General features: G+C 42.8%; 1 protein-coding gene across 4 annotated transcripts in view; it reads left to right on the forward strand.

Annotated features, from left to right (window-relative positions):
* The window catches only part of PDE7B (phosphodiesterase 7B), a 175,244-nt gene that overhangs the window by 85,777 nt on the left and 76,126 nt on the right, over positions 1–13,341 (forward strand). Inside the window, exon 1 of one of the 4 annotated variants that reach the window (XM_032184949.1) lies at positions 6,516–6,765. The exons of the other annotated variants lie outside the window; for them this stretch is intronic. Within the exon in view, the coding sequence (XP_032040840.1) occupies positions 6,525–6,765 (241 nt within the window). The 5' untranslated portion in view covers positions 6,516–6,524. Of the gene's footprint in view, positions 1–6,515; positions 6,766–13,341 lie in introns of those variants that run through there. 4 annotated transcript variants of the gene reach the window in all.

Here is a 13,341-nt window from a genome sequence, read left to right on the forward strand (position 1 = left end):
TGAGAGAAACAGATTTTCCAGAAAACCTCCTTTCCATCTGCAAACCTAGTGGATGCCTTTAACCAGTTATAGATACTACCTACACAGTTTTTTTCTTTCCGCAGCATCAAGATTACATTTGGAATGGAAGCTCTAGTGAAGAAAAAGAACCAACACATGTTTGCATGACTATCAATGGGGTTTGATAGCACAGTCATAAAATGCCAGCACAGTTGTGACACCAGAGGTCCAAAGTTGCTAATACTAGTGTAGCTACATTTACACAAATGCATTTGTAAGAAACGCTAAGAGCTTGATTACAGTAAATATGGCCTGATTTTGCAGTCAGGAGAATCTAGGTCAGAGGGAGCTTAGTTTATTCACTGTTTTGTTTGTGCATCAGTTAGACCTTTCCCATGACTTCTCATCTGTATCTCCTCTCCATCCCTGCAGCAAATTGCACACGCTGCTGTTATGCATGATGCAAGCAGGGAAAAGCTAAAACGAAAAATTTAGTGATCAGATCTTGCAATATCTGATTTACAAGTGAAGAAGCAAGCCCTATTGTTCCTCTGCATTTATCACTTTATTTATGTCCCATTTTTTCTTACTATAATATGCTTTCTTTGACAAAAAATTAAACTAGATAAAATAGATAATGAAGATTTTTTGGCTAATCACTTTATTTTCATAACGGCAAAAGACAAGAAAAGACAAAATCATAGTTGCTAGTGTTTTCCATATACCATAAAGGGCAAGGACACAATAGGCTATACAGCCACTAATACAATCTCATTAAGGTAATAAGCGAAAGAAGACATATTTCAAATGTGACACATCTCTCATCTTTCACATTGCTGCCATAATTTTTAGATACTTATCTTCTAATTGAGAAAATATGTATGCACATGTTCAACTTTAAAGACAGCAGCAATCCTTTTGAATTCATTGAGACTGTTCAATATTAGTTATGTATTTAAGCGATATGCATCTCTCATCTGGTTAGTCCCCTTTTCTACTCAATCTTTTTTTTTAAACTGTTCGCAAAAAGGAATCCTGCAGGATGCTGTAGTTACTACTGTTACAGGATTATTAAAACGATAAATAGCATTTCCACTATCCCATGTAATAAGTTATTATTATTATTTTTAAGCCTACCTGAATTACTATTTTAAGCCTACCTGAATTCTACCTACATTTTCAACTCGGTGCAGCTTTCTGAACCTCCCATTCCAATATCCATGTTGATTATTAAGCATCCAATATAAAACCATTACAATGATCGCTGCATAAGAGCTTTCTTTGGGGGTGGCAATGAGTTTTTTCTAACTGTTTATAGGTGATGCGACTCTATTATCTCCTATGTCTGTTATTTTCTTTAATGCTCCATAGAATGTGGGAGATTTGAAGCATCATAGTTAATATGCTGAACTTTTAATTCTCCAAAGCAGGCAATGGAAAAATTACACAACCTCACTGTTTCCAATTAGTTATGGACTTCTGTTTATTCCTTTACCACAAACATTTTTGCTTAGTTAGTAGTACAAATTGTTAATCAGAAAAATGTGCTATCTCACATGTGCTAAGAATGAAAAAGAAATTGACTCCTTGCCCTACAGAACTCAAGTGATCCTCAGTCTTCCATTTCCAGAACCTTTTCCCAAGGAGTCTGATCAAGTATCCACAATAACTGTAAGATTACCATGAACCTATAGTACTGACTGTGTTTAACATTTCCCACTAGGTGAGACTCTCAAGGAATGATGCTGCATACAGCTCAGGCAATAATAAATAGTGCATCCTACCATTCCATTAGAAATTCATCTCACTACCCTTAACAGTGGGTTGGTAGCAGATAAATGAAATCTCCTACTATGTACTTTGAGTACGCATGAAAATATGTAAGTGCATTGTTAAGAATTCATAGTAAAAATAATAGATTAAAATTATGTTAGGGTTGGGGGAAAAAGTTCTGATGCAGGGCTTAGAGAACTTAGCATGTCCAGACTGGAGCAAAGATACAGTAATTGTCTTCAAATAAATACAAAAATATTCATATATAATAAGGTACCAGTAATAACAGAGGGAGGTAGCTAAGAGCAATTGTTTTTATTAATAAGAATAAAATTAAAATTATAAACATCTGGAATGAGACAAATGTGGGGTAAAGAATAAGACAATTATACTAAGATTTTTAAAGCAATGAAGAAGCAGGAGCTCATTTTTAAAGCAGGAGGTCATTAGAAAAATTTGTGTAAGCTCTGCACAGCTCTGCCTGCTTATGTTTCCTCTGTCATAACCTCCAGTCCTCTCCAGCATTCTTTTCCCTTGTCTTTTCTGAATGTTATTTGTTCACACTCTTATGTTCTCTATTGCCCCTTTTATGCTGCCCTACAAAAGTGCAGCACATTTTTTTTTCTTTATGTGTAACAATGACATACCACAATTTGAAATCTTTTATTTTGTTAAACTCACATCACACCCCTGAAGCCTTCTAAAGCTTGATGCCATTGATGGTATCATCACTTGGTTCTGACCCTAGGCAAATGCCTGTCCTATTGTCTCTGTATGAATCTGTGACCCCAAGGACAGAGGCAAAGACATAGTTTTCATAAGTGACTACTAACTTAAGCCGATTCTGCTAATGAGTGCCATCTAAAGACACATGCTTTACACTTTCTAAAAATCACTATCATAAGATCTTTGAAACTGGTCTCTAAACTTGGAGCGCTTAACTAATCACTTCTGAAAAAATTAGCAGTCTGTTTTTCCATTAATTTTAATAATGTACTGTATAAATGGACAATATCAGATCTTTTCAGGTATCTAGTTGGGAATGCACTAACATAAGTTGTGACACAAAGGTGGTGTGGGTTAGCTGATAGACAATTTCTACTAGTGATGAATCTGCTATCCTAACAATTTGTGTGCCATTTTTTCGAACATTGGCTCTCAGATAAAAGTGCCAGGAAAAACAGAATATGACTTGTCCTTTACATTGCTCTTCTAATACAGAAAGGCACAGATGCCTCTACTCTAAGGAAGCTGTCAGCAAAGTTGTAGACCGGAGATGCCAGCATCACTGACAGTACTGGCAAGCAGGAGGTCACTGCTGGGCAGTGAAGCTTGGGGAGGGAAGCAAAAGGAAAAGGCTGGGGGGCTAGAGGGGAGAATCAAGGATCTTTCTTCACCATTCTTTTTTTACAGCTTTTGTGTGTCTGGCCTGATTTGTTGTGGGAGAGCTGCTGGAGACAGTGTATTTGGCACAGGCCAGGGTAGCTCAAAGCCAAAAGGATGGTGCTATTGCCAGTTTAAGCCATGGCTTTTCTTTTCTTTTTCTTTTTTTTTTTTTTCCTCTTTCCCCCTCCCTCCTTTTTATTTGAAGAAGGGAAAAGAAAAAAAGGGAAGAAAGGGACTTGCAATGAAAACCAGAGCAGTGGGCTAACGAAGGCCCTGCAGGCTTCAGTAGACTGGAAAGATACACGAAGCACTTCCTCTACCATCTGGCATGCACTTCTGCTGCTGCTGCTCTGGGTGCATAGCTTTGGAGTGAATAAGCAAACAAGTAAAACTTTTTAAGACACACCAATTATGAAACCCCAGCTATTAATCTGTCAGCTTACTCCCTTCCCTTTTCTCCCACCGCAATATTCCTTTCCTCAAGTCTTTTCCAGTTCTCGTGTCTACCTGTGAAAATAAGCACTGCTTTGTCAGGTTTTCAGAGCTGACTTCGATCACCTGTCCACTGGCATTGCTTCTCAAGAGGAAGAAGGCCTGGAGCCAACATATTTATACTACCATTGTTATCACTCATGCTTCTTTGACTCAATAAATGCAGTTAGAAGCAATGAAGTGATCCATCTCTGTTCAAAGATTTCCTTCCAATTTAGCTGGAGTTGAGAAGGCAAAAGAGAAGTTTTAGGTGAGCTAACCTTGTTCAAGGATTGCTTTAAATACAGTCACAAATGGCTGGGTACACTTCTGTGTAGGAGTGTTATGTTTTAATTCTGATGGTTTTTCCCAAGTGCCTTGGGAAAGTGAGAAGTGTTAAGGCGAGGTCACATCTTCAAGTTGCATAAATCATTACGGCACAGCTGAAGTCAGAGAAACATAGAACCTGCAAATTCTGATGATTTTGTCTCTTGAAAGTCTCTGAAAGTGATGCTACAGCTGATTTTTGATATCAAAAACTTCATAATCAAATATAGATCTTTCAGGCTTTCTTGTAAGTAGCGCTGATCTGGCTCCACTCTTATCACACACCAAAAAAAAAGACAAAAGGAAATTCACTTAATCACAGCAGAAATCTTAGATGAGTTAAGGATAATTAATCATTGGATCTTGTACAATTTCAAGGCACAAGTTCAGTAAGAATCAGATGTATTCATTTACAGGTAGACTCATTAATGCCAGACATTTTTTACACAACTTATTTCTTTTATTTGCAACTGCTGATCCTCAAACTGACCAGAAAGCAGGAAGAAAGAAACTACAAGCTATCTAGAGCAGCCACTCTTATTTGACACTATTTGACATCCCCAGAAAAAAAAAAAAAAAAAATAGACACACCATCTGCTACATTTATTATGTAGTTTCTTGAAATAATAAATCTATAACAACAGGTCATGTTTTCACTTTGTTTTTTTGACTGGCCTCCTGCTTTGCATCTGTAGATGGTAAATGAAAAAAAGTCTCAACAATTGACTCTTCAGTTCTGACTGCCTGAACGTATCCACAAGGCAGGTATGTGTTCAAGTGACCCAACTACAGTCAACACAAAACTTTTCACAAATTTAAGGATATAAAAAGTAGTGTAGATTTTGAAAACTCAGAAGATTGCTTATTGCTACAGTCAGGAGATTTGGTGGTTAAGTTTGGTTAAGCACCTAAATGTTCAGATATTCATCTAAACATTGGGCTGGGCATGTATCTGTGAATGCATTCTCTTCCAAGATATCTGGTATTTTTTGCATGCAGTCAAGCTGGAAATGCCACAAGGATAGCCTTTCTTTCACGGTATTCTGGCACTTCTGGCACTTCTGCTTCTGTCCCAGCGGGGAGCAGGAAGTGCAGAGGTAAACAAAGATGAAAAACAGTAACTGAAGAAAAAAAAAAAAAAAAAAAAAAAAAAAAGTTAATGGAACTTCTTGTACATCAAAACCAAAATAAAGTAGTTTGGGGATAAGGTCTAACTCGCTCAGTAGGTGAGTCTGTCTTCAAGCAATTTGTACTTCAGTTGCCTAGTTTATCCCTAACAGAAACAATATTGCTTTAAAAAGTAATTGCACAACATGTACCAATATGAAAAACCTAATATATCCTAATAAGCCATATAACATAAAAACAGTAAATTTTGACTTTTCACAAGATTTATAACCATACACTGTATGAATGTGTTTATGCTTCTGTTACTGTATTGTGTAGCATCTGTTTGTTTTCTTTGTTCTTAACCCCTTTGTTCCAAGAGTCAGGATATCCTGACGCTAAGGACTCTGCAAAATAACAGTAGGACAACAATGGTATAATTCTTTGGAAGCACTTCACGATTTTCAAGACAGAGTCACCTGCAAGTGTAGTGTGCTAGCACTGCAGCACTGCAGCCTACAGTCAAAATAAGGCTGTTTTTTGGAAAACTAGTATTGGAGTTGCCAGTTTGAGGTGGGAACATTCAGGTAAGTGTGGCAGACGGTCCTAGAGCAGAGGAAACAGCATGCGTGGAAATATTACAGTGTCCACTAAAATGTAATTAGCTCTTCTGTGAATTTACTGAAAGCTAGGCGCAGGTCCACGAGACCATCTCTCCTGTTGGGAGTAATGGCCTGGGGACAGACCAGCACCAACAGCAACAGCCTGTATAAAGGCAAAATAAAACTTCTGAAAAGAGGAGGCATCTCGGGGTCCCGGGCGACCGTGGTGCTGTCCCGCAGCCCCTCCACCCCGCTGCCTTCCCCCGCTCTCCTTTTCACCCCCTTATCTCTGCCGGCAGGGCCGCCCCGCACAGCCACCGCCGAGCTGCCCGCTCCGGGACGCGACCCCGCGACCCCCCGTGCTGCGCTCGGGAGGCCCAAACCCTCAAGGGCCCCGCAGCCGGGGCGAACCCAGGGGCGACCGCCCGGCCCCGACCCCGGCCCCGGCCCCGGCCCCGGCCGCTTGGGGCTCGGTCCGCGCTGCGCCAGCCCCCGCCGGCAGCAGCGGCCGGAGCCCCCGCCCCCGCCCCCGCCGCGGGGCTCGGCGCTGCGCGGCGCCGGCATGAGCCGCGGCTCCGCGCCTGCCCGGCAGCCGCTTCGCCTGGCGGCGGGCTGAGGGCGCGCACAGGGCGGCCGCAGCAGCGCGGCCGGGGCCGGCGACCCGGGGAGCCGCGGGGAGCCGCGGGGAGCCGCGGGGAGCCGCGGGGCCGGGGCCGGGGCCGGGCGGCTGCGGGGCGCGCCCCCTGCGCGGGGCGGCGGCGGTGGGCGGCCGGGCGCCCCCGCCCCGCTCTGGATGCCCATCGCGGCTGCTCGGGCCGGGGGGTGGCTGCGGCTCCCCGGCGGGGGGCGCGGGGCAGGATGCCGGTGCTGGAGCGCTTCTTCCCCGCGGCAGAGCCGGGCAGGAGGAGGAGGACGGGGGAAGAGCCGATGCCCCCCTTTCCCATGGGCAGCCTGCCCGGTTATCAGCAGGGGACCCTGGCCTGGGACTTGCCCGAGATGATCAGGATGGTAAAGCTCGTTTGGAAGTCCAAGGGGGAGCTGCGCGGGGCGAAGCACAGAGGGGTGCTGGAGAGCGACGATGCCCTGGGCGGCTCGGCAGGTAGGTCTCCCTCGCCCCCCTGCAAGGGGGCGCCGGGCTGCCCGGGAGCCGGCCCCGTCCCGCCGTGGGGCAGAGCCCCGGGGGGCTGTAGGGGGCTCAGGGGCGTGCTGCTGGCGGCTGCCTTCCCCCCGGCCCGGGGATGGGTGCCGCGGGGTTGGGGGGGTGCCACCGCCGCTGCCGGAGCGGGGGCGGCCGCAGCCTCCGTGCGCCCAGGGCTTCCCCGGTGCTGCCGCCTCGGCCTCGGCTCCCCACGCCGAGCTGCGGGCGTGCGGGGCTCGTTTCAGGCGAGGCTCCCTCCCCCGGGGGCGTCCCGGGGTCTCGGGGGGGGCCCCGCGCCGTGCCGCTGCCGTCCCTGCAGCGCCTCGCGGGTCGGTGTGCTCCTAACGCGGGACCATATGGCAGCGTGCCGAAGGCTTTACTGAAGTCCCGATCGGACTTTGTGCCTTTGCAGTGGGTACAGACGAGCTGTCAGGTTAGCCTGGCGCCTCTTACTTCCAGTTAGCTGATGCTCTGTTCTTTCCCCGTGCCCTACCACATCTCTCGCGGTTCAAAACCTCATGCCGCCTATTGAAGTCGGGCTCAGAAGCCTGCGACTGTCTCAGCCTCAGTTGATATTTCTTTTATCCTCCTGTCATCACGCCACCTTGACTTAATGGGCCTGCTGAAAGTTTGTGGCTTGTGCCTTCCGAACTCTGGCTTCTCTTATCTCCGCAACCTAGTCACCGACCTCTTCCGGCGCCTTCAGTCTTCAAAGATCACATCTTCATCTTCCTTTGCTGCTCCACTTACCGAGACCTTTATCTTACAGTATTTCATACCAGAATAATTTAATTTCTTACGTACAATAACATCACTGCAGATATTTCAAAGTGCTTGTGTATGTGTGTGTGTGTGTATCTAGTGTGTGTGCATGTAACTGCTTACAAACTTGAAAAGTAAACCTGCGTTTGTGCATCGCTTTTGGCCAAGGTCGGCCAGTTGGTCGTTGTATGTTCATTATTTTACATGTTTGCAGGTAAACTAAGAAATGCATGGTTTACTTGTATTCTGAAAAAGGGAAGAAAAGTTTTCAGGCTCGAAGGAAAATCCTTGGAGAGAAGGAAAAACCTGCCTCCCTGCTGTGCGGGAATCACTTTGGTTTAAAAGAATAATAAGTGAGATTGTTGTGGATAAAGCAAGGGGAGGTCAAATTGCTCTTTAAGACTTGGAGCAAATCAGCTGGGAATGTTAAGCAGCCAACCAGGGAGATTGAGGTTTGTGTGGTGAATGGTGAGCGTTCAGAGATGGACCCTAATCAAACAGAAGTTGAGAAATGCTGCATTGGTTGCACCTCATGTATGAGTAATAGTGGTTTTTCAGTATGTTTGTGTTATATCTAGTGAAATTAATTTCATTAGGTAACAAATGAGATTCGCCTTCAGATTCCTGGAGGCAACTACAAATGTGCATGAATGTACAGAGACAGATTATTCCACTAGCAGGATATGAGTAACTTGCATTTACTCAAGTGGCTATTACTCGTATCCTGTGAAGGGACAGTCTCCTTCATGGTGCCAGATCCGATTTCATAACCTCGGTTGACTTGCAGCACTGCAAATCAGAGCAGAAGATGACTGTAGCCCTCAACACTTTAAATACGAATCATCAGACAGTTCGAGTGAACCAGACCTGGGTTGCTGGTTTTTCCTCCTCAGCAACAGTCATCCTAGTAGTTTTCCCTCTTGTGGTTTCATTTTAGTCACTTGAAGTACACTGGAGTACGTGGGAAAACCAGTAAATGCTGAAATCCCGTGTACTTAAGTAAGTGCAAAATCAGAGATTGTAGCAATAGGGGGGGGGGAAATCATTTGGAAGGATCAGTAGTTTGAGGTGCTTAGCTTGGTGGGTGTTTTGTATGCGTTAAGCTCCTTAAAAAAAAAAAAATATTTAACTTGCATCTTATAAAAAGGTACTGCTTCAGTAGGAGATCAGGTTTTCTTCAGGTGAAGCTAAAGCAAATAACTTCTGCTTGAGGTACTGCTAGTTAGGCAAATAAAGGTTGATTGTTCAGCAGTAGAGTTCACAGCACTTTCCACATCAAGGGCTTTTTCATTTAAGTTTGTAAGTGTTCATGTGATAACTCATGTTCTGTTATCACATGCTCATGAAACTATTTTGCTTACGGTAGAGGAGAAGGAAATAGATATGGATTCTGCAAGGAAACTCTCAGGATTTCTGCCTTGCTTGATCATGTTAATAGAGATTCTTCAATCTTAGCAAAGCAAATTCCTTTGACCTAGCCTGAGTGATTGGACCTGGCTTTGGGCTGGCATTTCAGAAAGGAACAACCTTCTTAACCATAGGTAGTGAAGGGGAAGGAGAGCTATATCTGGATGTGATATCAGTTCTGTGGATGTCTTGGGGACCCATATAGCCTTATATCATACCACATTCCTATTTCCTGAGGTAGCTGTTACAGAGCAGAGCTATCTCTGTGTCCTGGGCTCTCAAATTCAAGAACTGTATCTGGGCTCTTCATCTTATTCAGAACTAAGAATAAGGTACTGAATGTCCCTGCAAAAAAAGTCTTTGCAGTACATCATGCAGTTTATGGTTGGGATAAACGAAGAACCCAGATCTCAGAGAGACTGACTGCCTAGGATTTCTGGTCTTCTTTCTTTTTTCCTTTCCAAAGCAGTAAAATTCACATCTTGAGCCCTCTCTTATTGCTGCATTGCTTTTTAAAGTTAGTGTCAATTAAGACTGCAGACCTTTCTCCTGCTCCTGGCCTGCTGTTGCTTAGTAACTCTTTTCTTTCCCTGTTTCAATCCCTGACCGAATCAGTACAAAAGTGTGGTTTGGTGAGGACTCTCATCAGCTGTGCCACAAGCCATTTAACATTCTCAAATTGGACATGTGATAGTAAGAAAGTGCAATAATGGAACATAATTAATTTGAAATGCATTGGGTGGGAAATGGGTATAATTCGCTGTCATTCCTTGCGGTGCTTCAAAGATTATTTGCAAACCAATGCTTTTTACCTATATATATATAAATAAAGTCTTGATACTCTTACAACTGAATTATTTAAATATTTCTGCACTGAAACCATGTTGATGCCTAGGAGGGAAATGTGTTCTGTTTATGACCCTAACTTTCTTATCACCCTCCCTTACAGTTCAGCCACAACTTTGCAGATTAAACAAACCCAATCAAGGAACAGGTATAGCTCTGCCTGTAAGACTCTTCCTCATGAAACCTCACAACCTGTTAGATTTACAGCGATCATCCCAGATAACTCCTGTGAGACTTTCTGTACTGTTAGAGCCTTGCACATGTGCAGACTTGCAAGGCTTTCAGAGAAAGTACCGTGGTACTTAGAATTATCGAGGCCATTTGAGACACTGATCTCTGTGGGTTTTTGAAATAACTCTGAATGTTTTTTTCCACCTATCTCTCTCTGTCTGTAGATGTTTTCTCAGAAATGTAGGTTCTGATTCATGCATGCATCACACTCATTGTTAACTGATGAGTCCCTTTGCCATGAGGAGGAAAAACAAGCAGTACCACACATCAGTCCTATCACAGTTTGCTGCTGGGAAGATTTCCCCCAGTTATTGGTGTGTCCAGTTACTTCAGTCAACTGCCTTCTTCCCTGCTCAGCAATTTATTTGAACTTCTTGCCATCGTCCAAACCTTGCTGCACAACAGGCCTTGCTCTTTCAGATCTTACAGCTGTTTGCTGAGCGACCCTGTGATACACCTGCTAGAGAGGTCAGAGTTAAATCGTGTGTGTGCTTCTTCAGTGACTGCTCAAAGGACTTCCCTAAAGTTGTTCACAAGACCTCCAAAGACTTAGTTCTTCCATGATAACCAAGGAAACCTGCCTTCCGCTTCATTTTTCTTTTGTGGTGAACAACTCTTAATCATGCTGTGCATGTTAAAATAAACTTCATGCTTCCCCATCCTGTCATTACTTGCTGAATCATTTTTAGTAGTGACGTCTTAAAACTCATGCATGCTTTTATAGTCCCATTGCAATAATTAATAACCATAAAATGATTAAATCTGAATCATTTTATGCCAAATGGTGGGTTAGCTTGGAAAGTTCATCATTTTGTGTAGTTGCTGTTGAGCATGTAGGTTCCACAGATGTAGATCCCAGCGATAAATAAAGCACAAAAACTATCAAGTGGCATTGTCTCAGCATCTGACCAGTTTCTTCTGTTATTCCTTAGATCGAAAACAACTTTGTGTCCCACTGAGAGGTGCACAGCAGGCAGAAGGCCTGCTTGCAATGTCTTTCTGAAGTTAGGTTTTCTTTTCTTTTTCTTTTCTTTTTTAAGGCTTATGTTGAGACTTGTTAAATCCATTACACTTAGTAGGGACAAAGAATGTGAATTTGATGGAATCAAGGCTACCTGTGGCAACCTTGATTGCTCTCCAGCTGTTGTGTTGAAATTCCAGCACCCAAGAACAGAAAATGTGCTCTTCTGTATTCTCGTGTAGAGCTGGTTAAATCAGTGGAACCGTGCATGGTGGTCTCACTAAAAACAGGGAAAATTAGATTGTATGGGGTATAGCTATCATGTCGGGTGTGTTTAGACCAAGTGATAAAAGACTTAAAATTCCGACCACATCAGTAGGTTGTGCTGCTCAGACGTAACTCTTCAGTTTACTGGCTGAACACAGGTCAGTAATATACGTAATTTGCACTTATTTTTGTCCAAAATGCTGTGCTAATTAGAGAATTGTCTTCAAAGATCAAAAAGAAACCCTTTTGAGACATTAAATCATGGTCACTGTTTGAATTCTGGCCCTTTTTTAGCACCTATCTTAGGAGTATTTTAAAAATGCTGTTTAGAATGAAAAATTGAACTGATATTAAGAGACTTTGGTTTTGCATCTGTCAAAATGAGTTGATATGTTTGCCAGCCAAGCTCTGGATGGATTTGTTTTGGAAGTGAAACTTTTCACTGAACTCTACCTTTAAGAGCTTTTTCAAGGATTCTTTCCTACTTAATTGTTATGTAAATTTTCTGTTGTGGATTTGTTTGTGTTTGGGGATATTTGGAAATAAGTGCTAGACCTAAAGTAAACAGAGAAGAAATAATTAAAAATCTCAACAATTTCTGAATGGTCTTTCACTTTGGCCTTGCTGGCACAATTTTTGTTTGCTTTATTGTGAATGTCGGAAAACAAAATTTGTTTGCAGAAATACTTGGAAAAGCTCTTCAAGCAGCTGTTCAGCTATGTACATCCACAACAGAAGGAAGATTACAGTATATAGCTAAAGTTAGCAGATAAAATGTAATTGCCCAAGTTGGATGTTGGCCAGCATGCAGAAAGTAATGCTGCCGGTGTGCTGGGAAAGTGACAGAGTTTTTATTGATATGTCAACTAGAAACAAAGAAGCAGTCTGCTGAAAACTATAAACACAAATAGAGCAAATTCCAGCCAGTTGTAAAATGGTGGAGAAATCTGTTGCTGTCAGTGAAGCTGTGCTAAATATCAGGAGCCAAAAGTAGGGCTTTATATATAAAAAGTATTTCAAAAGGAAAAGCTGCTGCACTGTAATACAAACATGCTTCTGGAATTTTTATTTTTGTGTGCTTCTTTGTTTCACTCTTTTATCTTTGGTAAATTAACTCTCAAGTGCTTTATATGATATGAAGAATTAAACTGATAAATGGCTACCAATAGAAAGCAGCACTGATATTAGCCATGCCTGGCTAGTGGTGATAATTTTCTGATTGCTTAAATGTCATGAGGGAAACATTTAAAATGCATTGTGGGAGCCTTGGTACTGCATCTAGCTTCCAGTGCTTCTAAGACAGGAATAGAGCACTGTATGCAATGTTTGCTATTTTAGCTCTCCTTCATGATAAACTTACTGCTTGTGGTCTGTCATATTTCTTAAAACTATTTCTTGGAGACATGCATCCCAAACAGCTTTCTGTAGTCCTGCTTCAGGAAGTGCAAGTTTGACTTTCTTGGCAGGACAAGGAAACGGGTGCCCATTTCATCATTTTCTCCACTATTAACTGTTATGATTTCCTTCCCAGAGCTCTGCCCTCAGAATGTCCTAAAACATTTTAGTTACGATTGCTAACATGATGCTTTGCTGCTGTCAGATTTCTAAGGGATGTCTTCCCAAATGGACAAACTTGGCTGAGTCAGAGCTGTACTGCAGGAGCAGTGCAAGTTTTAGGTAGACTGACAAAACTCACCTGACCTCAGGCTGTTTCTTCACAGCAATTATGCACCCAGTTTGGGCTGTGATGCTGTAAAATATGCTAGTCCTGCTGTCTTCTCAGTCTGGACTAGAAAGTGTAAATATGTAAAAGAAACCCTCTTGAGACTTCCAGCTTGAAACATGCCTTGACATTTGTTAAAAACTATTTAAAGTCCTAACATTTTTCTAAAAAGAGCATTTAAGCCTGGTTAATCATGGGATAAATCACAGTAACTTACGAAGTACTTTTCAAGTTCTTGATGTAAACTTGCAAATGCAAGACAAAAATGTCTCACCTCTTCATTTTGTTTCCTCAGCTTGCAGCACATAATTTCTTATATCACTGTTATGGCTACAAACAA

Source organism: Aythya fuligula, chromosome 3 (genome assembly GCF_009819795.1).
Source record: "Aythya fuligula isolate bAytFul2 chromosome 3, bAytFul2.pri, whole genome shotgun sequence".
Classification (NCBI taxonomy): domain Eukaryota; kingdom Metazoa; phylum Chordata; class Aves; order Anseriformes; family Anatidae; genus Aythya; species Aythya fuligula.